At 42.1% G+C, this 27,806-nt stretch overlaps 1 protein-coding gene across 2 annotated transcripts in view; it reads right to left on the bottom strand.

Moving 5' to 3' along the window:
• Positions 1–20,803, bottom strand: part of xirp2a (xin actin binding repeat containing 2a) — a 63,170-nt gene extending 42,367 nt beyond the window's left edge. Inside the window, exon 1 of one of the 2 annotated variants that reach the window (XM_019868533.1) lies at positions 20,438–20,803. In XM_019868533.1, coding sequence (XP_019724092.1) covers positions 20,438–20,632 — 195 coding nt within the window. In that variant the 5' untranslated portion in view covers positions 20,633–20,803. Of the gene's footprint in view, positions 1–7,150; positions 7,190–20,437 lie in introns of those variants that run through there. The other variant, XM_019868534.1, reaches the window with a different exon arrangement.
• Positions 20,804–27,806: the final 7,003 nt, after the last annotated feature.

Below are 27,806 nucleotides of genomic sequence, written 5' to 3'. Positions count from 1 at the left end.
GATAGTTTTGCTGGATTTTTAGCAATCGTGAGGAACTGAAAACCATTCACATTAATGGTGAGTATTATTTCAAAATTATTTTAAAGAATACATTCAGAGGCTTATTATACTGACATTTTGTTGAAATCACTTTTAAAATACAGTTTTTTATATATGGCTCTCACTGAAATACATTTCCAAGTATTTTGCTTTTATGGCTCTCTGAGACAAAAAGGTTCCCGACCCCTGATTTAGAGTGTTCATTCAAACTGTCATGCATGTATTTGTTGGAATATGGGAGGAAACTGGAGTACCCGGAGAAAACCCACACGGGCACGGAGAGAACATGCAAACTCCACACAGGAGGCCCGGACCCAGGATCGAACCCACGACCTCTGCACTGTGAGGTCTGTAGTGGAAATTTTATGTCCACCAGTGTAAACTTGTATTTTATAATTAACTGTATCGCACATCCTTCTATCTCTAAGAGTGGCTGCAAGTTCGTTGTGTGCAAGATTGTGGTTTTCCTGTGCTTCAGACATGTAGATGCAAAACAGGATGAGCTGCAGACAGGTTTTCAGAGAGGGGCATTCTTCTCTTTCTCTTGTCTCTTTTCTCTTTTTTTCATTATCGAATACGTATAAGCAATGGCAATGAAGTATTGTTTAACATAACCATATTAGTAACATGTTTAGGTTTTGTTTTACTCTTCAATCCCTCCCTAGAAGAGCACCACGGCTCGCCTCCATGACAGATCTGTGAATGGTGTTTCTCCATCAACGGTAGGATGCTCTTACAGTAGTCAACGTGGGAGGTGATGAGAGAGGGGGCTGTGACTGCTTTACCGGCATTTGGATTACTGGAGCAAGTAATAAGGTAATATGGCATTTATGGTAAGTTGACTTCATATCAGCAGACTGCAAGTATATTTTAAAGAGTTTGATGCTATCGCTGTATGTGAGATTCAGGATCGGAAGTTAGCACGCCGACGTACTCACCCATCCATCCATACATCTGTCCATTTTCTAATCTTCTTAACCTCACGATAAGGCGCCTTTCCCATCTGTCTTCGGGTAGTAGGCAGGGAACACCCTGAACCGGTTCCCAGCCAATCACAGGGCACACATCTAGGCGAACAACCATCCGCGCTCACACTCACACCTAGGGGCAATTTTGAGTGTTCAATCAGCCTGCCATGCATGTTTTGAGAATGTGGGAGGAAACCAGAGCACCCGGAGAAAATCCACGCCGGCACAGGGAAAACATGCAAACTCCACACAGGAAGGCCTGAGCCGGAATCGAACCCTGCGTCTCCGTACCCCAAATGCTGAAATGATGCATGCTTAGAGTCCATTTTGACATTGAAATCATGGATATTTTTGGACTCAGAATGCAAATCAACAGAAAGCCGAGACCAGAAAACTAAAATGAAAATTAATTGGATTGTAATTTCCCTTACCATACACTACTGCGATAAAATCAAGTGAAACAAATCCTCCAGTGTTCATTGGTAAATGAATCTGATATAAATAATGTAATAATCACTTGCTAATCAAAACACAAAGCACATGCATCAAAGTTGCCGTCTCTCCATCCTGTTGGAGATGTCTTTTCAATTGTATGTTTGATTTCTAAATAATCCTTCATCCAAATGCTTGTTCACAATCCATGTCATTTTGCCATTTTGCAAAGGAAATGATTAATGCGATGCCGGGGAGATGATACCTTTTCATGATAATGTCTGTAAAGTAATGCAGGCTCTAGTGGCCAGTAAGTGACTCAAGGGAGCCTGCCAAGAAAATAAGTCACTCATAATTTGGGAAAATCATTTCAAATTATTTTGTACCTTTTATCTGTAACGCATGCAGCATACACTGCTCAAAACCACTGTGACAGTTCTTTGGCCAATGGCCTCTAGCCGTATAAAATGCTTTATGGTTTTTCTGGCCCAGCATATGCTGTAAGTGACAACTCTCAAAAATAAACCACACTGCACTGCACCAGGCAAACCTTTTTGTTTCTTGTCAAGTCTGGTCATATTCCGGCAGTAACAAAATACATGTTGTGTAATCAGGACACAAAAAAATGTAACTGGATTCTTTTAACCTCTCTTCACCAAAAAAAGTAATAAGATTATAGGTCCTTTTTTTTTTTAATTGGGATTATTTCGCATCATTACAATTTTTATGAGGGGTGAGGCATCAGAGGTTCATATTCGCGGAAGTCTGCTCAGAATTTGACAACATATAATAATCATGACATGTGAATGATGGAATTTTTAATGAATTTCAAATTGAAATTGGGCAATTTCAATTCTTCAAAGAATTGGAATACTTTGATGACTTTTCTGGGTCTGCTTGTCTGCTCGTTCAGTGACAACTGAGGACACACAGACAGCGACAGATTCATTCATACAATATGTAGGCATGTACACGTGACAGTAATGTGAAGTGTCCTTTATGGTTATTTAGGACATTAGTCAATTTATTCACAGTGGTCATCTTGGGAAAACCGATCCCTCATCATTTCTGCATCTGGATGGTCTGAGGAGGTTCTAAATTTGTTAGCAGAATATGCACAAATTCAAGTACAAAGATATAGAAGAATCACAGATTTGCCCAGCCATGCGTTTCAGGAATGAGGCTCATTGTGAGCAAACCAGGCGATCATTACTGCCATTTGGGCCATGGGAGCTAGTGTTCACGTCATGTTGGGCTTTCCAAAGGCGAACAGTTTAAAGCGGCATGGAGGGGAAGGAACAGGAGAAGATTGTTTGGACCATATTCACTGAATGACATTTACACCCCCCCCCCCCAAAAAAAAGTTGTCAAAGTCATCTGGACTGATGGTGATTTATGGTTTTATAAGGGAGAGCAGTGAGTTAGCCCGCAATTTGTAAACTACTGTACCATAATCTGTGGTAATAATGGACTGCTGGTTCTGGAGTAATATAGTATGTATTTTTGAGCGTGTGTGTGTGTGTGTGTTGTGTGTGTGTGTGTGTTTGTGTGTGTGTGTGTGTGTGTGTGTGTGTGTGTGTGTGTGTGTGTGTGTGTGTGTGTGTGTGTGTGTGTGCGACAGGGAAAATACAATAACTGCTACTTTTTCCATTGCACCCAACAAACAAAACTTAAAAACTTTGTTGGAAAGCTAGCAAACCTAATTTCCCTCACAGGATGAATTAAGTACCCATCTATCTATCTATCTATCTATCTATCTATCTATCTATCTATCTATCTATCTATCTATCTATCTATCTATCTATCTATCCACGGCGCCATGAACAAGTGGTTAGCATGACTGCCTTCTAACATTTTACATCCAGTATGTATTGGTGAGATTTGATTTCTTTTGGATTTATTAGCATACTGGGTATTGGAGTAATTCAAAAATATTTCAAAGTAATCAAGATACATCACTTTTAATATTACAGCACATGGATTAGATTGGACCACCTACATCAGGGGTGGCCAACCAGTCAGAGACTAAGAGCCAATTTTTTTACTGTGTTACACACACACACACATATATATATATATATATATATATATATATATATATATATATATATATATATATATATATATATGTATATTGCCCAATACTTTGGTCTGTATAGTGTAAAATGTGCTGATGGCGTTGAGACTATGTTTAGGAATCTGCATTTGACAGAAGTACCCCACAAAAGCACCGCAAAGTCATTCATTCATTGGTTTTACAATGCCAAAAAGAGTGGAACTGACAACATGTGTTGATTTTGCTCATGCAGAAATTGGTATGAACATTCCCCATCTGGCAGCACAATACCTTCATTTGTCTGCTTTGCTTGAATTGGAATCATAGGCTCTTTATGGGAGCCTTGGTTTCCTATACCACATGTTGGGCTGTCCGGTACTTTTTGCATCTTTAACTGAGCCTTCAGGTTTGTATAATTCCTTCATCTTTTTCACTCCATTTCCTCAGCCTTTCCCGCGTCTCATCACTCCTACTCAATTTTGTCTCCTGTGCGTGTGTTTGTAAAGGATTGTCTTACAATAGCTGTGTTTATCCACAATGATGGCAAGCAGATTTGTGCTGTTGCACGAGAAAAAAAAGTGTTTATTTACTTCTGTGTTTTTAAGGAAGCCTTTATTCCATTGAGTAGCACACTGTGCTTGCAAAGAGAGTAAGCAGCGACTGAACAGTCTACAAACTCTTGGGGAGGGCAAGAGGGATTGCATGAAAGCCTGGATGACCTTCAAAAGAAGAATGCTCACTATTGCATAATATCAAGTGAAGGCATGCGATAGTGGAGAGAGGAGGGCAAGTAATTAGCTTTGACGTCAGGGAGCCAGCATTGAAATGCTTGTGGAATACATGTACCGGCGTTACATATTCAGGATACAAAAAAATGAAATAAAAATAATTGTTCTGTTTTGGTTCCAGAAAAAAAAGCACACTATCAGATTACAGGTACATTCATCAAAATTTGGGTTTTATTTCACAGGATTACAATTACAATACAGACAGAGAGGCCATCAGCACGTTTGTTCATTTGAGAGCGGCAAAGGGATAAATTAGTAATAGTCTTATTACGTCTACCTTGATGGGATCTCTCTCTCTCTCTCTCTCTCTCTCTCTCTCTCTCTCTCTCTCTCTCTCTCTCTCTCTCTCTCTCTCTCTCTCTCTCATCAGCATATTTGGCATTGAAGTACCGGTAATCCAAAGTAATTAAGGTCATTAAAGTTGTATTACGAGCAGGTTTCAGTCAATAGTTTCCATGAGTGACTGATAGTGGGCAACTGGTTTTGCTGCATTTCGGAATTTGATTTGCAGGTGAAGAACATTTCAAGGTTGCAGATGTAACACAGCCAATCAAATTCAAGTTCAAGTTCAAGTCAACTTTATTGTCAAATGTGCTCTATGTGCAACATACAGCACAGATGAAATTTCTTTCCTCTCAACCACAGTAGAGAGATGAGCCGCTGCGGGTGCCGGCGCCGCTCACTACATTTTTTTAACAAGTAAATAGTAACTGTATGGGACATTTCTAGTAAATCTCCCAACCCCAGTGATACAAGAAGTTGTCAATTCATAAAGCAATATGTTCATCCAGTGCTTGTTTGATCACTTGCCACAACAGTAAGTACATCTGCACAATCTAAAAGTATATCATAATTTGATATTTGCATAGAAGAGTGGAACAAGCTATCTGGAAATACGCTTTCCATCCATCCATCCATCCATCCATCCATCCATCCATCCATCCATCCATCCATTTTCTAATCCATTTATCCTCACGAGGGTTGCAGGGCGTGCTGGAGCCTATCCCAGCTGTCTTTGGGCAGTCGGCAGGGGACACTCTGAGCTGGTTGCCAGCCAAGTGCAGGGCACACATAAACAAACAACCATTCATGCTCACAATCACACCGAGGGACAATTTAGAGCGTACCATGAACCTGAAATGCATGTTTTTGAAATATGGGAGAAAACCGGAGTACTGTGAGAAAACCCACACAGGCACGGGAAGAAGACACAAACTCCACACAGAAAGGCCGGAGCCGGAATTGAAAAATGTGTTTCAATACAGGTCCAAGTTAATCCAATACAGTTCCTTTTAATAATGTAGGTCAGGGGTGGCCAACCCGCGGCTCGCGAGCCGCATGCGGCTCTTTGGCTGGTTCCATGCGGCTCCCAGGCTTTCACACGACAATTGTCGAAGACGCCTCGGCGATGGCGCTGCCATTCAAACAACGGTGCTTAATGCACAGAACGTATTATGTCAGCCTATCATCAATCCCGTTACTTGATTGGCATAGAGGACAACCAATCAGATGACTGCATCACCGCTCATGCGCAGACAACAGCGCTAAGTGCTAAGCTAGTCAGCGAATTACCTCTGTTTTTAGGGCAGGGGTGCCCAATACATCGATCGCAATCAACCAAGAGCCAGTAGACTGGTCCCAAGTCGACTGCGAGCGGTGGGAGGAGGAATTGGAGAGGGGGGATTTGTGTGTTTGTGTCTTAAGATTTTATTTATGTTCGGTCGCTCCGGCTGTTGCTCGTCGTGGTGTGCATGCATATGTGCACTAGTGCATGGTCGTGTGTCTGTGTGTGCGCACGCGCGCAAGTGTGCGTGTGTGTGTGTGTGTGTGTGTGTGTGTGTACATCCATTATCTGATCTTATCCTCACAAGGATTGCCGGCATACTGGAGCCTATCCTCCCAGCTGTCTTTGGGCAGTAGCTGGTGCCAGCCAATCGCAGGGCACACAGACAAACAACCATTTGCGCTCATAATCAACAATTTAGAGCGTTCAATCAACCTACCATGCATATTTTTGGAATGTGGGAGAAAACTAGAGTACCCGGAGAAAACCCACGCAGTCACGGACAGAACGTGTAAATTCTACACAGGAAGGTCGGGGCTCAGAATCGAACCCCTGATACAGATAGATAGATAGATTTTCAAGAAGAGGTGAGACAGGCTCAGGAGACTGGCAGGAGAATACTTGGAAATACTTGCCTTTTGGTAGGAAAAGGGACAACGAGACTTGGCGGTGGAACCAGAAAGTGCAGGAAAGCATACAAGGAAAGATGTCAGCTCATAGAAGTGGGACACTGAAAGGACTGAGGAGATGAGACAAGAATACATGGAGATATGTAATAAGGTGGATTTAGAAGTAGTAAAGAACAAACCAGGAGCATATGATAACATGTTTGCCAGTTTGGACAGTAAAGAGGAAGTGAAAGATCTACAGTATAAAGCTACACAGAGAGTTAGAGATGGAAAGGATGTGCAGCAGGTTAGGATGATTCAGGATAGAGATGGAAATGTGTTGCGTGGCAACAGTTGTGTCTTGAATAGCAAAGAATATTTTCAGGAGTTGATGAATGAGGAAAACTGGAGAGAAGTGAGAGTAGAACAGGCAATTATGGTGGACAAGGAATTAGTACTGATTAGGAAAGGGGAAGTTGGAGAGGCGCTAAGGATGATGAAAATTGGAGAAGCAGTTGGTGGGTGGGAACATGTCAAAAAGCTTTAACTCAACAAATTTAATTTGAAGATCAAACACTTGGCAGTGATGTAAATATGGTGAGTTTTCGAGGCTTACTGCAGAGAATAAAAAGAAGGCAGATGGAGTGGCAACAGTCAAACGGCAATTAATATAGGCCACCAATGTCATGTCTCACCTGTTTTCTGGGTTTGAGGTTCATGATGCAAGCTCGTGGGCATTTTTATGTCGATTTTAGTCACGGTAGGTGGTGGTGCTACATAAAATGTTACCCTCCTGACATGGCCAAAAGCGGCTGGATTAATCTGAGTAATTCTTATTCTACAAACACAATATTAATCAGAATACACTGTTTAGACAAGTGGGGACACATAGAGTATATTATTGCAAAGAAATAGTTTTATTTGAGTTCCTTATTATACACCTCAAAGTAGTCTCCGTGGATATGTGGCTCATGAACAATATTAAACTCTCGAAAATCCTGCCATGCCATTAGTATTGAATGAACCCATTCCGTTTTTGCTGTTAAATAAGCAAAGCCAAGGGTTTCTTTTTTCGCAATGACAAATACCTTTTTACCGAAGTGTGGTCTATTTTTCGTTTAATCCTGAAGGGAAAATCTCTGAGTTACTTCTTGGTAGGCTGGTAGGTCAGCACTTCTAAATATGGGCAATCTTGCACCGGCCGCTATCGCCTGTGCGTTTTGCACTGCAGCGAACACCAACAAAAATAAGTGCAATGGGAAAAGACCTTAAAGGCCTGAAATGCCTTTTGACACTGCACTTAGCATGGCACAGCACGCCATCAACCAACCCATTCCTTGTGTCTGCGGCGAGTTTGTTCAGACAGGACCTCCACTTCATGCTACAGCAGACAAGATGGGCATTTGCCACAACGAGATGCAATCTAGAATTGAAAATTAATTTGAGAGCGTTGCTGTGTTGACATCAGAAGGCACATCAGTATGAGCGTGATTTCAGAATGCTAACAACAATAGACCAACGAACGGAAAAAAGCCTTCATGTAACTTCCTGCTAAATTGCGTGCTGCCCTGTGGCAAACACCAAGACACCCAAGTGCAATGTGAAAAGGCCTTAATACATGACATTTTTCTTTATTTTATTCACTTTCCAAACTTCTTGTTGCCTCTACACGCAAACAGCCCCAGACTAGCTGTTGGGGTTAGATATACTCCCGTAATTACGTTCCAGAGGCCACCCACTACACCCCCAACTGACAACTGCTGCCAGCGTCATGGGGCCTCTTAGAAATGATGACTCATTCTGATTCCATTTTTAACAGTAGCACATTGCAAAGCAGCATAAAAACAGGGGGCTTCTGATCAATGAGTTCAATGTCATTCCAAAGGTCAACGTGCTAAATGAACCCTGTTTGTGTGCGTGTGTAAACAGCTTCATCCTTCTTTTCAGAGTCTTCACTCCAGTCCAGCAGTCTGGGCTTTAAAAAGTGCTTTGGCTCCATCCTTTCAGAATATAAATCGTATTTCACTCTCTTTCATCATGCTTGATGCTATCTTAATGTTCAGTGAGCGTCAGTGACCACATCAGCACACACTACTATTTATACATGACGTTTTACAATGCGGCTGTGGGATGTGGCTGTTTTTAGCTTCTCCGAAAACTGTATCCAGCTGCCCAAGGAGCTAACATTGGCTGAACCAATGGACGCTTGCTTGATGTTCTGCAACTTCTTGGTAAAGTACTTAATTTTCGGTTGCACATAATTAAAATGTGGTAGTAATTAAAACGTGGTTAAAATGTTTTTACCTCTTTTCCTCCATTTTTTGGACCTATTTTCCTCCATTTTAGTTTCAGTGGTGGCTGGTGGAGTTTTCACCAGGAGGAGTGCTATAAAAATATATGTTTATAATTGTACAATTTGTAGGATGAAGATTTAGATTTTAATATTTACCTCTAGTCAACTACGACTGTATGACTATTTTAATTATTGTCTTTTCTCATTTATGTACAGCACTTTCTTACAGCTGTGGTTGTTGAACAGGGCTGTATGAATAAAGTTGAGTTTTAACCAAATTATTGTAAGGCATTTAAAATAAATAAGCCAAAATAATCACATACTTAGTCCAGCTGGGGATCGAAGTCATGCCAGAAAAATCCTCACTCTTCAATGATGAAGCCGTTATCGCAATCCGCCACACCATCACCATACATAACAAGGCCAACGCCTTTCTGAACATAGCCTAAGAGAGTGGTGGCACTGTAATTTTGTTGAGAAACCTATGATTAAGTCCAGAAATCCATCATACATGATCTCATCCATGTCGCTCAGGGTCCATGTTTGCCTCTCGAAAAATTTTGAAATGACTTCACTGAGTTGAAAATGAAGACAAAACTAGATCCACGGAAGGACAGTCTGTCTCAGCCACATCCAATACAGCCACACCACCGATGAGCCAGCCACCAAATAGATGTGGTGGCCATATTGGATGTGGCAAGTTAGTTGACCGCTGGAGGCACTCGGGGCCGAACAGAAATTGATATCAGCTTTAATAGTAACTCCGTTTAGATGTTATTGACAAGGACGTATTGTGCATGTCACATGTGAGAGTCTATCAGTGTCATCGTTTGAGATGCCAGAACCGGATCAGTTTTATTCATCATCAACTGTATACCAGTTTTCCTGCTCATCTAAATACAGATATACATATATTTTGAAGTATTTTGATCATTATTTTTAATTTTCATGATTTAATTTTTGTCCCTTTCATTGTAACTCAGGGAGCTAGGGCAGCCACTAGTTAGTTTAACCTATTTTAATCATGCAAATATTAAGTAAATTAAATTAAGTAAATTCAAAGGATTTTTGGAGGGTTGGGGCCAGGGGGGACTTCAATTGACCTACTGGCCTTTGCGACAAGCTGTGGAAATACCCAAATTACTGTGGATGCATTTCTTTACTTGTTCCACTGTGCGTACTGCGTGTGTGTGTGTGTGTGTGTGTGTGTGTGTGTGTGTGTGGACGACCTGCACACACACACACACTCACACACACACACACACACACTCTTCTCTCTTTGCCCTTGGCTACATCATGATAATAAAAGCGAAGGAATACCTGAGAGTTTTCAGCCCCTCTATTTCTCTTTGCCCCCTTTGGCCTGCCATTATATCACACACGCTCACACACACCCACACGAGTCCACTCACCGTGACAAATACAAACACACACACATCGGTATATCAACTTGTGAGTGAATTACAGTTTGACTGATCGTGCTCCGGAGGGCAAAGTTTTTACTTGTTCCACTGTGCGTACTGCGTGTGTGTGTGTGTGTGTGTGTGTGTGTGTGTGTGTGTGTGTGTGCGTGTGTGTGCGTGTGTGTGCGTGTGTGTGCGTGTGTGTGTGTGTGTGTACGAGCATGCATCACAGTCTATGGATTCCCGGTATCAGAGGGTGGCATACAAGGTCTTTGCATGGCTGTCGCTCCTCAGTCTTGTCAAACCTCTTGTTCAGTGTGGATCTAAGCTCTGCTTCTCAGTTAGCTTTTCTCATCATGAGCCCCAATAAGATAAGCAGCTAAACATTTTCATTGTAAATCTTGACATGGAGACAGATTCTCTTTATGTGTGATGACGGGCAGAGATGAGAGATGGCAAGGAGCCTCCACAGTGACAAAAGAAGTGTGTCTGCAATACAAACTGTAGATGATAATCCCTGGTCTTGTATCTCAAACTAACTTTTTATGCAAATGGGTGGTGAGACTTTACAGTTTTTGTTGCAAAATTATGAGCAGACTTACATAAATGTAGCTCACCCCTGGACTGGTCACTAGCCTATCGCAGGGCACAGACAGTACAGACGAACACCTGTTCACACTCGCATTCACACCAATGGGCGTGTTACAGTCTTCATTTTACCTAACATTCAGGTACTTTAATGCAGACAGAAGCTCAACTACCGGGAAAAACAAACAAGCACATGGAAAACACATAAACCCCACACTTCATTAGACTTGCTAAATAATGAGTCAACCATTCTTCATAATAGTAATGAACTCAAAATAGTACTTACATTTTTTGTTTTTTATGTATATTTTTTTGAGTTAAAAGTTCAATGATTGCAACCGTAACCCTGGAGTGATTTATGCACATTTCCAATATTTTCAGCAGGAGAAAATAATCCAATTCAAACAAATCACAGGTAGCATAGTTTGATTTTGCCCTTCCAATCCAAATTCTTCAACTTTATGGCAAATATCCGGCATGGCATGTGGTCTAAATGTGCACAAGAGTGGGTTACACTGGGTGGTGCTTTTGCAGATACACACAAGCCCCCACCACCCTTACAAAAGGAGGTTTGCGCCCTTGTGGGTGTGAACACAGCCAACTCATTGACCAACAATCAAAGTGGCTCCTGCCTTTAAATATGGTACATTCACATCTGGTATGGTGACTCGCATGGAGCTCTCTGTGCAGAAAAGGACGCAGCGTGCATAACTGACACATTGTAACTGTGCTAGGCATGTATCCCCACCACTGATTGCTCATGTGCCCCTTAGTATCTTCGTGCCGGCCAGTGGGATGATTTTATTATTATTATTATTATTATTATTATTATTATAATAATTGTGAAGTGCAGAGGTACAGAGTTCGATTCCGGCTCCAGCCTTCCAGTGTGGAGTTTGCATGTTCTCCCCATGCCTGTGTGGGTTTCCTCCGGGTACTCCCACATTCCAAAAACATGCATGGCAGGTTAATGGAACACTCTAAATCAGGGGTGCCCAACCAGTCGACCGAGGTCGACTGGTCGACTGATCCCAAGGCGACAGTGAGGTGTGTTGGAAGGTGTGTTGGAAAAAAATTACGTTTTTTTTTTTTTTTTTTATTTAATGACATGACAGGAAGTCAGTGTCACCAAACTTAGCGACTTTGACACTATATTTAGTGAGTATTCAGATCCTCTCGAGCGACTAGTAACAATCTAGCGACTTTTTCTGGTGTTATTGGAGACTTTTGGAGTCTGTGTGGTGAAAGCACGTTGTTCCCAATGAGCAGCGCCGGGAGCTGTTGTGGCCCCACCCCCAAATGAAGCTGCTGCTGGCTGATCGCGCCAGGTTTACAATGTGGGCTGAATGTAAATGTAAAACTTTTCTTTGTCTGAAATAAATTTTAAAAAACATCAACGAATAAAAATTACAAAAGACAAAAAAGATAAGAAAAAAACCCCCATCCCTCCAAGTATATCACACGCACTGAGACATCACTGAGCGACGTTTAGGACAGCCAATAGCTACTTTCCTTACCGATGAGTTGGAAACGCTGCTGGAAGTTGACCGCTGTTAACAGTAGCGAGCAGCTAGCGATTACACCAGTTCTTTGGCTGGTTCAATGCGGCTCCCTGGCTTTCACACGACAAGCGTTCAAAATGCCTCGGCGGTGGCAATGCCATTCAAACAACGGTGCTAAATACACAGGACGTACTACATCAGCCTATCATCAATCCCGTTACTTGATTGACACAGAAGGCAACCAATCAACCTGTTTCGTAGCTGTTTTTTTCTGTTTGGTTCATATTTGGTTCGATGTAGGAAAGCCAAATGGCTTGGCCCTGGGACTTTTAGTGTGTGTGTGTGTGTGTGTGTGTGTGGGGGGGGGGGGGTCATTTGTTGACACTGGACTGGTAGATTTCCGGAGGTTGGCTCCTTGAAAAGTACACGTGGGACAAAAAAGGTTGGGCACCCCTGCTCTAAATTGTCCCTAGGTGTGATTGTGAGCATGAATGGTTAATCTATGTGTGCCCTGCGATTGGCTGGCAATCAGTTCAGGGTGTCTCCCGCCTGCTACCCGATTACAGCTGGGATAGGCTCCAGCACACCCCGTGACCTTTGTGAGGATAAAGCAGATCAGAAAATGGATGGATGGATAATAATAATTGATTAATTCAGAAATGTTGGTGTCCGCTATTGTTATATTTCTGAATGAAATACGATGACATGCACACACATGTCTGTGAAGCTCAGAATCTTTGTGAAGCCCCACTGGATTTTACCAAAATCACATTTGACCAGCATTCTTCCTACTGCGCTGGATTTAGATGTGGTCCCAGCAGGCTTATAGTTTTGACAACCTTCTGACATCAAATTGTCAGACCACATATGTAATGAATGACACACCCTCGCTATGCCCACCTTGGTGCATAATGGTCTGACAAATTCCCAAAAAGACAAAGCGAGGCTTACACCTGCACAAAAATCAGAATACACCAACATTTCCGTCTGGGCCATAGAAAATAGAGCCCCATATGCTCAAGTAGACCGAGCCTGCCCTTGACCGATATTTCTGACAGAGCACACTTACAGACAGACAGACCAAGTGAAGGCCAGTGTCATATTAAAAAGACTGCAGTGCCACATTTGACAGACTCTCAGCAACCACTGACAGAGCCCAGGCAGACAGAAGCAACAAGTCATCATCACACAGCACATTTCCAACGGGCACACACTGGGCTCCGCTGCCAGCTCCATTAAAAGATTCGAATCAGTGAAAGTGAGGCGCTAGAGATGCCTGGTAAAAGTTAATGGCATTTTTACAAGCTCAATAGACGTGATGGAGACGCCAGTGTCCTCATCTAGGCCATAACCATTTCTCACAGACACATTAAGCCTTTCGGTTTACCTAACATTTAACTGAGTCCAATCAAGAATGCTGGTGCTCGCAGCATATGTGTCTTATCCAAAAAAAGTGTTTCAATGTAGAGGCTTTAGTCCATTTAATGGCATAATTAAAAAATTAAATGAGGCAGACAGATCGCTGAGAACAAACAGGAATATGAAAAAGGAAACTAAATATCCGTTAGTCTTGGTGAGGACTAGTTCAGTTATGAAATATACTGATAGAATATTCCAGACCACCAGCTGTGCTTTCTAAATGCATTCCTTATGATGTCATCTTACCCTTAATGATTTTCTCGATGATATCTGGTGTAACTACATCTCCCTAAAACAGTTACACCCCGTGATATTTTTTGGTTTTAACGATACCAAGAAGGCAAGAAGGAGGAACTTTTCATACAAGTCGTAATAATATGACAGACTAATGCATATATTCATACAAGTTATGAACTTAAACCCCTCGCGGTGACAATAACCGAGATAATAAGGTCTCTTCTGTCTCATTCCAGCCTACCAATGCCACACTACCCCCCGCTGGCCAATAGCCGCCAATACATCAATGCAAAACGTCACGGCCATTTGGTCGTACAGTAAGTAGGGTCCAAGTAAATTGTCCAATACCAGTGTTGTTTGGATTATGTAATTATGTAATACACAAATATCTCCAGTGAAATCCGATGGGTAAGTGACACCCTGAATGAGCAGTATTAGTTGTGGTGGCAGCATTTACAGACATTTCATATGAGGTCTTTGTTTAAATGGACAAGGCACCGTTTTAGAACTGAGGTCACTATTTGGAGGTACTGTATATGGTTCATAGGTATCACCAGTGTCAAACATGAAAGCATGAGAATGTAAGGTAATGTTTTGATCACCATGTTTTCAGTGCAGGATTGTACAGGAACAACATAACTGATATGCATGAGTAGAAAGCAAGAAGCAAGTATCCATTAAGTTCTCTTTGAAAACACTTGACTTGGGGCACACCACATCTAGCAGGTCCCTGCACCAACAGGTCTAGGATGTAACAGTTGAGCCTTTCGCATCATGAGTTTCAATCAAACAAGTCAGATTGCTAATTTGTAGGACCGAAGAAGAGGTCTGTCTGCACTTCATTGAGTGCTCTTTCATGTATACAGTACTTGCATTGGTTGTCATTATATTGTGCACATGCAGTACATTCAAGCTGTGGTGTATGGGCGTGACATGATAAAAGATGACACTGTCTGTATCATGCATGTGAATCTGCATGTACGCATTCTTCCTTGTGTGCACAGTGATGACCAGAAGGTCAGATGCATGCCATGCTGTAAACACAAACTTGTGTCCACAGAAGCTCATCCTGCACTGAAAACACGCTCTTTGCACTGCAGATAAATCTCTGCATCACCTTACCCTCGCGCTTAATGGATACAGACTTTACTCCCACAGTGGGGACTTAAGCTTCATGACTGCTTGGGAGTGTGTCAATCTGCCCAGCCAAAGACATGACATCATTTGAATAATTGAAATGGGGCACAGCAAGATAAAATGTGGAGAGAGGAGAAAAAAAAAAAGAAAAAACGTCATCAAATATTAAGCTTTGCCTTACGAACGAGTTAGAGCCAAGGTTGTTTTTTATAAGCGTTAGTCTCTTGCAGGAAACCTGGGAAACTGTCCATATATGTGCCGACAAAGCTTTCCATGGGCTTAGCATCTAAAAGCCATAAGCACTCTTGATATAACCTATAGTGCCACCCTAGGTAGAGACATGAGATATACAGGTACTGTACCTTTAGGCACAGGGGCGTGGTAATCATTGGGAAATTTGGGACCACTCCCGAACAGCCAGTCCATTCCAGGCCATTAGGGCTCAATGATTTATTTGCTTTCCTTTAATAGACCTTAATTTCTGCATCTTTAAGCAATGAAGGGATATTATCTGATATGTGAACAAATGAGCTGGATTACTTTGACCTAGGAAAGCCAGGTGTGCGTGCGTTCGTGTGATTTATGCCTGGCCGTTCTTACATGGCTTTGTGTAATACGAATGTAAAAACTAATCCATTATGATTATTAGCAGAAGCTATATGAGTGATGAGGTCACTATCAGAGGGATTATTGAAGGATGGGGTGACCACAATTATGGCGGCGCTGGTGAGGGGGGGTGCTGATCTTGATGGCGGTGGAAGAAGATGTGGTGGTCTTATTGGAGGAGAAGGAAGAGAATGGAACGGGAAGCAGAAATAACTAGACCAGTAGAGATGTGTGTTCAGGCTGCTGTACTGTAGACAGTTGCACTGTGCATATTACTTTTTATGTCACAAAACTTAAAATCATTGTCACCGCTCATTGGTTAATATTCAAGCCTTCGCCACGTGGCAGCAGGAACAAAAAACGTTCGGCCTTGAGTTGAGCACCAGGAGCCTCTCCATGTCAAACTCTTGGGCCAAATTTCAGGCCCTGTACATCCTTGTATAGGCCTACATTAAAATGATAAGCAAAACAAGCGCTGTATCAAGATTTGTCCCGTTACAACATTTTCGTCAATTAACCTGAGAGGCATTAGTTACATACACAAGATATTTTGACTTTGTAGATTTACTTTGCTCCGGGCCCCTCGACCACAGTCAGCTGTGGTAGGCTCCAGCAGCACCCAAATGAGAGCTAGCGGTAAAATAAATGGATGGATGGAGGGTGTACCTAATGATGTGACTGGTGAAGGTTGTTGTAATCGATGAGGAAAAAAGTCATTTCAACAGATTGAACATGGAAACACAATGATGATGATTTTAATAGAAAAAGAAATATCTTCAAACAGCATGCTACTGTGTCTGGAAGAAATGTGACAGTGACGAGTGAGCTGAGGCACAGGCATTTGCAGAACAATTGGTTGAACCTCTGAAGCAAGTATGAACTCCAATGCTTGATGTCACATTCTGGCATGCGCAGCCAAAAATATCTTGATGCTTCCCATTATTATGGTTTCTTTTGGCAGAAAAGTTTAAATGACAAAAACAGGGTCAGTCTAAACCAGAGGTCACCAACCTTTTTTGAAAAGGAGAGCTACTTCTTGTCTACAGATGAGCACAAAGGGCCAGAAGTTGAGGTGTCAAAATTAATCGAATACAGTGAAACTCCTCTACAATGAAACCTACGTGGCCGAAAATACCCCCTAATGTGAAAAAATCTTAATGCATTAACACCATTCCCACTCTCCTGCCTCCCATACAACGAAAAAAAACCCTGTTGCGTTATACGAATTCTTTTTCTCTGCTCTTGCCTCGCGAAGAGATTCACTACAGCGAAGTCTAATCCAACAGCGACCTCTACTGCTTCGTTCGGAAACAGTCTTGCTGCATGACATCATCTGAGCAACGCTGTCTTGGGTGGCGATCGAGGGGAGGTCGAGTTAGAGACAGTGAGATGGTGGAAAGAAAAGCCACCGGGTCCAGGAAGTATTTGTTATTGTTAGATTCAGACGCAGCTTGAACGTTGCATTGCTAAAATGGCTACAAAACGGACCTTTGGATGTCAAGCAGCTAAGACAAGAAGCGCTCTGACGCTGGAAGAGAGGGTAAAAGTGATCAAAATGAAAGACGGAGGAAGCAAAATAAAATACCGGTACATTATCCAAGAAATTGATGTAAGTGAAAGTGAATACTGATCGTACATTTCGCAATTTCTTTCCCTTTTTTTACTTTCTACACTGACTATATGAAGTGTCAAATAAGTGTGTGCTCATACTTATGCACTATTGGAATGAAAATAAAGACTACACATACGTTTGTGTGTACCTTTGTGTGTGTGTACACACACACAAAGGTATGTGTGTGTGTGTGTGTGTGTGTGTGTGTGTGTGTGTGTGTGTGTTTACATCTGAGATCAAATTTGTTACAGTGAAAAACCACCTGTTGTGAAAAATTTCTTGCTGCAAACATGATTTCGTTGTAGAGGAGTTTTACTGTACTTGACAGTTATTCCATCATCAAATTAACTGACAACTATTTTGATCACTGATTAATCATTTAGAGACATTGTTGAGAGACATTGTAAAATTGTCAATTTCCTCTAATTTCAGCCTCACAAAAATACATATTCTCTGATTTCTGTAGTCCTCCATGAAAGCAGACGGATTATCTTTTGGGGGTCGGGGGAGGTCAGAATAAGACATTTGGAAACATTTGCTATTACAGTGAAACTCCTCTAGAACGAAACCTGCATGGGCGAAAATACCCCCTTATGTGAAAAAATCTTCATGCATTAACACAATTCCCATTCTCCTGCCCCCCATACGACGAAAAAAAAACCCTGTTGCATTATACGAAATCATTTTCTCTGCTCCTGCCTCGCAAAGACATTCACTACAACAAAGTCTAATCCAACAGCGACCTCTACTGCTTCGTTTTTTGAGAATTCGAGAGCTACCTATGGCCATCGAGGACTACGAAGCGTCCCGTGGCTGTTTTTAGCATGATAACAAGTAAAGCATTCGAGGAAACGTTCGTTTATTTGAATGTCCGTCGAGCCACTGGAGCGCTAATGAGAGAGAAGCGCTCCAGTTAGCTAAGGTTTTTAGTCTTCGAGAGCTAACTATGGCCATCGAGGACTACGAAGCGTCTCAAGGCTGGTTTAAAAGTTCATTGCATGACATCAGCTGAGCAACGCTGTCTTGGGTGGCGATCGAGGGGAGGTCGAGTTAGAGACAGTGAGATGGTGGAAAGAAAATCCACCGGGTCCAGGAAGTATTTGTTACTGTTAGATTCAGATGCAGCATGAACGTTGCATTGCTAAAATGGCTACCAAACGGACCTTTGGATGTCAAGCAGCTAAGACAAGAAGAGCTCTGACGCTGGAAGAGAGGGGAAAAATGATCAAAATGAAAGACGGAGGAAGCAAAATAAAAGACATTATCCAAGAAATTGATGTAAGTGAAAGTGAATGCTGATCGTAAATTTCGCAATTTCTTTCCCTTTTTTTCTTTCTACACTGACAATATGAAGTGTCAAATAAGTGTGTGCTCATACTTATGTACTATTGGAATAAAAATAGAGTACACAAACGTTTGTGTGTGCGTGTACACATACGTTTGTGTGTGTGGGCGTGTGTGTGCTTACATCTGAGATCAAATTTGCTACAGTGAAAAACCCCCTGTTGTGAAAAATTTCTTGCTGCAAACATGATTTCGTTGTAGAGGAGTTTCACTGTACTTTGGAAAACAATGGTCAACATGTTTCCCTGTTATCTGACATATTACGGACCAAACCAGAAAAAGCAGTCATTATCGATTTATGAAAACACTGGCTCCAGCACGCCCCACAACCCTTGTGAGGATAAAGTGGAGCAGAAAATGAATGGATTAAACTTTATCTATCTATCTATCTATCTATCTATCTATCTATCTATCTATCTATCTATCTATCTATCTATCTATCTATCTATCTATTTATTTATTTATTTATTTATATAAGAAATGATTTCTCACAATTATTAGGAAACAGATAAATGTCAATATGCAACACTTAATTTATATGCATCTCTGCCAGTGCTTGCATTTTCAAATGATTGTTTAGCTAACATTCCATGAAAATCACAATATCCCATCACTGGTGTGCTATTTTTGGAACATGCCCGTTGGACACCAAGTTGGTAACCCCTCGTCTAGACACCCAAAGAAAATATCAGCTAAACTGAGAAGAACAAACACTGCCATCGTGCCTCTTTTTTTGTTTTTGATGCAGATCATTAGCCACAGTCATCTCTGTGGAATATTTATACCTCGTTTGCCAGATGTGACATCAAGTGATCCATGTTCACTGTCTTTTTTGAGATGTTTGATGTGAGTCCAGCTCGAGCCGTCATAGCAATTACCGGGTTATTTTGAAATCCTACTTAACCATACGTCTGTCTCAAATAACAGGGTATTGAATGGCACTGTCCAGTGGCACTGAATGTGTCTGTGTCACTACTGGCACTGCATGACTACATTCCCCATAATGCACTGGCTCTGGATTGTGTTGTGGCATCGGGAAGAGGATTTGGATGATGGTGAAGTTTTTCCATTCACCATCATCCCAAAACCTGCTGCAATAAATTTCACAACCACAGCGGGTTAAAAAAATAGGTCGTCTGGGCTCCTCAAAGTCATCATTGATATTTGGAAAATGTGAGTGAGACTTTCCTCTCAGGTTGCCAGCTGAGATGGAAAAACAAAGCAGGAGAGATGTGCTCTCTAACTTTGCGTTCCCCCCCCCCCACTCAATTCAACCAAAGAATACAATTACTCCAAATAATGTTATCAACTCTTTCGCTACCAATGTTTTAAAGTGTGTCACCACTTGCCACACAAGATTTATACATTATTCGCTTAGAAAAATGCTGCAGTGTCTTCAAGGTTTCCTGGAGGGCTGTGTTTTTTAGGAAATTAATTAATAATGCACTTTTTGCGCAATAACAAATAACTCCCCAAAAGAGCAATAAAAAGAAAAATTGTGTGTGTGTGTGTGTGTGTGTGTGTGTGTGTGTGTGTGTGCGTGCGTGCGTGCGTGCGTGCATGCGTGCGTGCGTGTGTTGATAAATTTCCTAGCGTGTTATTTCCCCACAGTGATCTGTCTACCAGATGCTTGGCTTGCTACTTGTGGCTTCTGCACACATTTTTCACATTTCTTTTCAGCTTCCTTGTTGAAATGCTAGTCTCATGAAACCAATCCAATGAGGCGACATATTTAACTGGCAGGGCAAGGCATATGACAAATGACGGACTCTGGTAACATGCAAAAAAACTGGAAAGTGAACAAAGAAGTAGAAGTAATGTAACAGAGTTTCTATACTCACGTTTGACTTCTCAAACATCCTCTTAAGACTGTCAAGCGGGATGTCAAACTTTTCAATCCTCTTAGCAGCTTGCAGGTCCTCTTTGAGAACTGGATCTTCTGATGTCTCTACCTGCAGCCCGTGGTGGCCTTGGAAGTGGATGTCTGAGGACACCGGGCTCTCTACCCCTTCTCTATTTCCTGATTGAGTTTCCATTGTCCTCAGGAAACCGTATCCCCCACCTTCCCTTTCCCTTCAGAAGAGGAAGTGTATCGTGTGGGTGAGAAAATGAAGCACCGAGAGAAGGTGAATGAAAGATTGTTGCAGGGTTCCTCTTTGTGCGAGGAGCTCCACACGTTAAGCAGGCTGGAAGGAGGAGGAGAAAGGGAAAGTATGCCAATGTGTTTTTTTCTCCTTCATATTCCCTGTAATTACACACACAGAGGGAAAAAGAGTGAGGCTGCCAGAGCAAAGAATGGAGCAGAGAAGCCATTCAATACGATTAACCTTAAAGAGACCCTTTCTTACAGGAGGCCGTCACAACTACTTTTTTCATGTGTTTTGGGTCTCAGAAAATATCCCAGGCTTTTTCTCAGAAACTAAAATGGTCAAGACAAATGTTCGGTACATGCCAGCTATTGTGATCCTTATATCAACATGCTTGCCCTATACAGCATGACTGTAGAGTTCTGGTGCACAGGCTAAACAGAAGCCCATGAAATTGTACCTTGCCTAACAAACAAGCAGATGGACAAAAATACAGCACTCCACTTTTTTTTTCCTCTTTTACCTCAATGGAGATCTGTACTCTAGCTGACTCTCATTTTATACTTTGTTCAAAAAAATAAAGGGAACATAGACAAACCAGTTTCACTTCCTGTTACGCAAAAGGAAAAGACAACAAGTAGGAGGGCAGGCAAACAGAAAGACAACCTCAAGAAAATGCTTTGCAGGTGGGGGCCACTGACAATTTCTCTCTCCTCATCCTTTTTGGATAAGTCCTTGCAACTACCGTATTTTCCGCACTAAAAGGCGCACAGGATTAGGAGGTGCACCTTCAATGAATGGCCTATTTAGTAATTTCTTTCATATATTGGTCGCACTGGATTATAAAGCGCAATCTACAATGCATCCACTAGATGGAGCTACGCTCCTTCCATTTGACTCGAAAGGCGTTCATGACCACCTCCGAAAAATGTAAATTAACGATTACTTCAATGAAACTACGAAAATTGGAAATATAGCCCCTCCTACAGAATTTATTTTGGCATTTCCTTGAGCGTAGCTCCAACAGAACGATCAGATGTCAGTAAAATGTAGGAGACCGGACTGTCTCAGAAGTGTTTGTTATTTATTCCTTTGTTGTGTACTGTATTCACAAACAAGGAAATGCCAAAATAAATTCTGTTAATTTACGTTTTTCTGAGGCGGTCATGAACGCCTCTTGAGTCTAACGGGAGAAGAGAAGACATGGAGACGGACAAAGACATACCTGTATTTGTTGAGACTGTGAACACCATTAATAAAGTGTGCGTTTTAAAAAAACAACACTACAGCTCTCCTTTTTTCGGAGCTGCAACAAAAACTTATTTAATAAAGCAGCGACACAGTTCACTGAACCAACAGCCAGTTATAACATTGTAAGCATGTCTGGAGGAAGGAGCCACCTTGGGTTCGACATATTACCGTAATGACCATACACAAGGTGCAAGGGATTTTAAGGTGCGCTGTGAGCTTTTAAGAAAATGGAAGACTTTTCGGTGCGCCTTATAGTGTGGAAAATACGGTACTGTTCAAGGCTCAGACAAGATGCACTGGTAGTGCAACACCTTCAGTGTGGCACATTCAAACATGGCCTGGCCAGAAGATTTGCTGCACAGCACAGTCTGAGGAGGTGTCAAATACACCAGGAGAGGTAGTGAGAGAAGCACATGTCAAAGAGTTTTTACTTTGTACATGACAGGTGAAAACATTCTGCTGTTTGTAAAATCCTCCAGTATGACTAGTTTGGCAGTGGCTCAGTGATTGAGCTGACATATCCTTAGAGGTCTCATATGAATAGAATGTGTCAAGCGTTCCTGGGTGAAAAAACTTATCCATTCTCTATACCGCTTACCCTGTCAACGGTCACGGAGAGCTGGAGCCTAATCCGGCTGATTTCTGACGAAAGGCGGACTGGAGTCACAGGGGACATACATATATGGACAGTATATTAATTCTTTTCACACCGTCAAACTGACCCAACCCCGCTTGCGCCAAAGTCAGGCAAATGTACCACTACACCATCAGTGACTTGATTGGCCATTCCCCAGACCTGAATCCAATCGAGGACTATACAGTTATCATGTATCCACCACCACATACTCTGGACACCGATCCCCCACAGATCTGGCATCACATTGTTGGCAGTTTATACAGGTATGCGGAGGCCACACACACACACACACAACTAAGTCAAATGACTCGCTGTGTTGAAGAAATGTGCAATCTGTTTTATCATTCTTTTCCATTTTAATTTGGAGCATCAACAACATCCAAAGAAAAGAAACATTTTTAATCAGAATCTGAGACCTGACCAGAAGGGAATTGGCTGGCTTCCCAGGAACAGATGAATAGATTTTGACCTCACCAGCCATCCTGTCTTACACAACTTCCTTTTGCCAATAAAAAGAAAGATGGCACACTTGCCTGAGCGGCACACATGATGGCGGATGCACCCGGACTGTACTTCCTGTAGGGGTTCTGACAGTCTGTGGCTATTCACTTATTATTTATGTCCTGCACACTGCCATGTTTCAAACTTGATTCAATTACTATGATTCCCCCCATTTCTCCTCACAGACACTGGAAGTTTAGGGACCAAATTATGATGATGATGATGATGAGGAGGAGGAGGAGGAGGAGGATAAGGAGCAGGAGGAGGAACGTAAGTGAGCTGACTGAGGGTGTCATGAGATCGTGGCGTCTTAGTTACAATAATCAGTGATAACTCATTTTGAAACTCAAACGGAGCTGTGAATGAAAGGAAAAGAGAAAGAAGTCAAGAGGTATTCCAGATAATTCCCTAATCGTAATGAATGATCAGTTATCACTTGCGATATAATGTGTGCATCTGCACTGTGAGGATAAAGAAAACTCCCTTTTTACATGGGACACATACATTATTCAAAGAGAGTCAAAGCGCTATTCAGTGGCTCACTTTAAAGCACTTAGAAAAAATTGCTCTTTTAGTTCATTCCTGGATGTTGGTTTTGTTCCCAGAGTGAGTGTGAATCTGAATATTTTCTTTAAAATAAATCAAATGTCTACGATGAAAAGCTTTTATTCTATATTGAGATCTTCTTTGTAGGCTTAATATATAATAATAATTTTTTTGTTTGTTTTGTTTTGTTTTTTTGCGGCAGCCTTCATCCTGGGCGGATTGAGCCGGCTTCTTCCTTGGCTCGCATGATGTCCCTGATCATGGCGGCCCAAGCGCGGCGATCCTGTGCCAGGTCAACCGACATCCCTGTAATTACACACACAGAGGGAAAAAGAGTGAGGCTGCCAGAGCAAAGAATGGAGCAGAGAAGCCATTCAATACGATTAACCTTAAAGAGACCCTTTCTTACAGGAGGCCGTCACAACTACTTTTTTCATGTGTTTTGGGTCTCAGAAAATATCCCAGGCTTTTTCTCAGAAACTAAAATGGTCAAGACAAATGTTCGGTACATGCCAGCTATTGTGATCCTTATATCAACATGCTTGCCCTATACAGCATGACTGTAGAGTTCTGGTGCACAGGCTAAACAGAAGCCCATGAAATTGTACCTTGCCTAACAAACAAGCAGATGGACAAAAATACAGCACTCCACTTTTTTTTTCCTCTTTTACCTCAATGGAGATCTGTACTCTAGCTGACTCTCATTTTATACTTTGTTCAAAAAAATAAAGGGAACATAGACAAACCAGTTTCACTTCCTGTTACGCAAAAGGAAAAGACAACAAGTAGGAGGGCAGGCAAACAGAAAGACAACCTCAAGAAAATGCTTTGCAGGTGGGGGCCACTGACAATTTCTCTCTCCTCATCCTTTTTGGATAAGTCCTTGCAACTACCGTATTTTCCGCACTAAAAGGCGCACAGGATTAGGAGGTGCACCTTCAATGAATGGCCTATTTAGTAATTTCTTTCATATATTGGTCGCACTGGATTATAAAGCGCAATCTACAATGCATCCACTAGATGGAGCTACGCTCCTTCCATTTGACTCGAAAGGCGTTCATGACCACCTCCGAAAAATGTAAATTAACGATTACTTCAATGAAACTACGAAAATTGGAAATATAGCCCCTCCTACAGAATTTATTTTGGCATTTCCTTGAGCGTAGCTCCAACAGAACGATCAGATGTCAGTAAAATGTAGGAGACCGGACTGTCTCAGAAGTGTTTGTTATTTATTCCTTTGTTGTGTACTGTATTCACAAACAAGGAAATGCCAAAATAAATTCTGTTAATTTACGTTTTTCTGAGGCGGTCATGAACGCCTCTTGAGTCTAACGGGAGAAGAGAAGACATGGAGACGGACAAAGACATACCTGTATTTGTTGAGACTGTGAACACCATTAATAAAGTGTGCGTTTTAAAAAAACAACACTACAGCTCTCCTTTTTTCGGAGCTGCAACAAAAACTTATTTAATAAAGCAGCGACACAGTTCACTGAACCAACAGCCAGTTATAACATTGTAAGCATGTCTGGAGGAAGGAGCCACCTTGGGTTCGACATATTACCGTAATGACCATACACAAGGTGCAAGGGATTTTAAGGTGCGCTGTGAGCTTTTAAGAAAATGGAAGACTTTTCGGTGCGCCTTATAGTGTGGAAAATACGGTACTGTTCAAGGCTCAGACAAGATGCACTGGTAGTGCAACACCTTCAGTGTGGCACATTCAAACATGGCCTGGCCAGAAGATTTGCTGCACAGCACAGTCTGAGGAGGTGTCAAATACACCAGGAGAGGTAGTGAGAGAAGCACATGTCAAAGAGTTTTTACTTTGTACATGACAGGTGAAAACATTCTGCTGTTTGTAAAATCCTCCAGTATGACTAGTTTGGCAGTGGCTCAGTGATTGAGCTGACATATCCTTAGAGGTCTCATATGAATAGAATGTGTCAAGCGTTCCTGGGTGAAAAAACTTATCCATTCTCTATACCGCTTACCCTGTCAACGGTCACGGAGAGCTGGAGCCTAATCCGGCTGATTTCTGACGAAAGGCGGACTGGAGTCACAGGGGACATACATATATGGACAGTATATTAATTCTTTTCACACCGTCAAACTGACCCAACCCCGCTTGCGCCAAAGTCAGGCAAATGTACCACTACACCATCAGTGACTTGATTGGCCATTCCCCAGACCTGAATCCAATCGAGGACTATACAGTTATCATGTATCCACCACCACATACTCTGGACACCGATCCCCCACAGATCTGGCATCACATTGTTGGCAGTTTATACAGGTATGCGGAGGCCACACACACACACACACAACTAAGTCAAATGACTCGCTGTGTTGAAGAAATGTGCAATCTGTTTTATCATTCTTTTCCATTTTAATTTGGAGCATCAACAACATCCAAAGAAAAGAAACATTTTTAATCAGAATCTGAGACCTGACCAGAAGGGAATTGGCTGGCTTCCCAGGAACAGATGAATAGATTTTGACCTCACCAGCCATCCTGTCTTACACAACTTCCTTTTGCCAATAAAAAGAAAGATGGCACACTTGCCTGAGCGGCACACATGATGGCGGATGCACCCGGACTGTACTTCCTGTAGGGGTTCTGACAGTCTGTGGCTATTCACTTATTATTTATGTCCTGCACACTGCCATGTTTCAAACTTGATTCAATTACTATGATTCCCCCCATTTCTCCTCACAGACACTGGAAGTGCAGGGACCAAATTATGATGATGATGATGATGAGGAGGAGGAGGAGGAGGAGGATAAGGAGCAGGAGGAGGAACGTAAGTGAGCTGACTGAGGGTGTCATGAGATCGTGGCGTCTTAGTTACAATAATCAGTGATAACTCATTTTGAAACTCAAACGGAGCTGTGAATGAAAGGAAAAGAGAAAGAAGTCAAGAGGTATTCCAGATAATTCCCTAATCGTAATGAATGATCAGTTATCACTTGCGATATAATGTGTGCATCTGCACTGTGAGGATAAAGAAAACTCCCTTTTTACATGGGACACATACATTATTCAAAGAGAGTCAAAGCGCTATTCAGTGGCTCACTTTAAAGCACTTAGAAAAAATTGCTCTTTTAGTTCATTCCTGGATGTTGGTTTTGTTCCCAGAGTGAGTGTGAATCTGAATATTTTCTTTAAAATAAATCAAATGTCTACGATGAAAAGCTTTTATTCTATATTGAGATCTTCTTTGTAGGCTTAATATATAATAATAATTTTTTTGTTTGTTTTGTTTTGTTTTTTTGCGGCAGCCTTCATCCTGGGCGGATTGAGCCGGCTTCTTCCTTGGCTCGCATGATGTCCCTGATCATGGCGGCCCAAGCGCGGCGATCCTGTGCCAGGTCAACCGACAGCCTCATCCTGGTTCCACCGTCGCAGACCCACCACCTGGGGCTGGAAAGGTATGCGAGGTCTTTTTTCATCGTGGCGTCCCAGGTCTTGACTTGTCCACCACGCCGCTTGGGCCAGGTTGGCAAAGGAGAAGGAAGGAGAACATCCCTGATCAACTCGCCCTCCTGGTGGCGTGCCGCATGTCCGAACCAACGGAGTCGGCGTTGCAGGAAAATCGCTGTTAAAGGACGAAGGTGCAGGCAGCGGCGAAGGTCAGCAGTAGGGACCCGGTCCAAACGGCAGCGGCGGAGGCAATTGTCGAAGACTTCCAGCTTGCGCTGGTTGACCACTCTCAAAGGCCAAGTCTCACAGCCATAAAGGAGGATGGTCCGCACGATCGCTTGACTTCACAGACCGGGTTCAATTCCAGCTCCGGCCTTCCTGTGTGGAGTTTGCATGTTCTCCCCATGCTTGCGTGGGTTTTCTCCGGGTACTCCCACATTCCAAAAGGCAGAGGTGTATCACTGAAAGGGGGTAATTCATTTTTACGAGCTACTCTGCGCATGCATTCTCATTTGCATTTTTATGTGTTGTGTTTCTCGTTTTACAAATGGCGTTAGGGAGATATATATATATATATATATATATATAAAATGCATGCAAAATATATTTAATTTACTTTTAATTACCTTTTTGGGAACATACACTCCTTTTTTTCACTAACACTAGTAACAGTAGAGATTTTCGTCTCTTTATCAACACATTTGCTAAACCCCAGTGGAACGAATAAAAGACACCGTGGACAAGACAGTTGTCGTAAAAAA

The sequence above is a fragment of the Hippocampus comes genome, unplaced genomic scaffold (assembly GCF_001891065.2).
Source record: "Hippocampus comes isolate QL1 unplaced genomic scaffold, H_comes_QL1_v1.1 scaffold41, whole genome shotgun sequence".
Lineage (NCBI taxonomy): Eukaryota > Metazoa > Chordata > Actinopteri > Syngnathiformes > Syngnathidae > Hippocampus > Hippocampus comes.
This window is presented reverse-complemented; position numbering and strand designations above follow the sequence as displayed.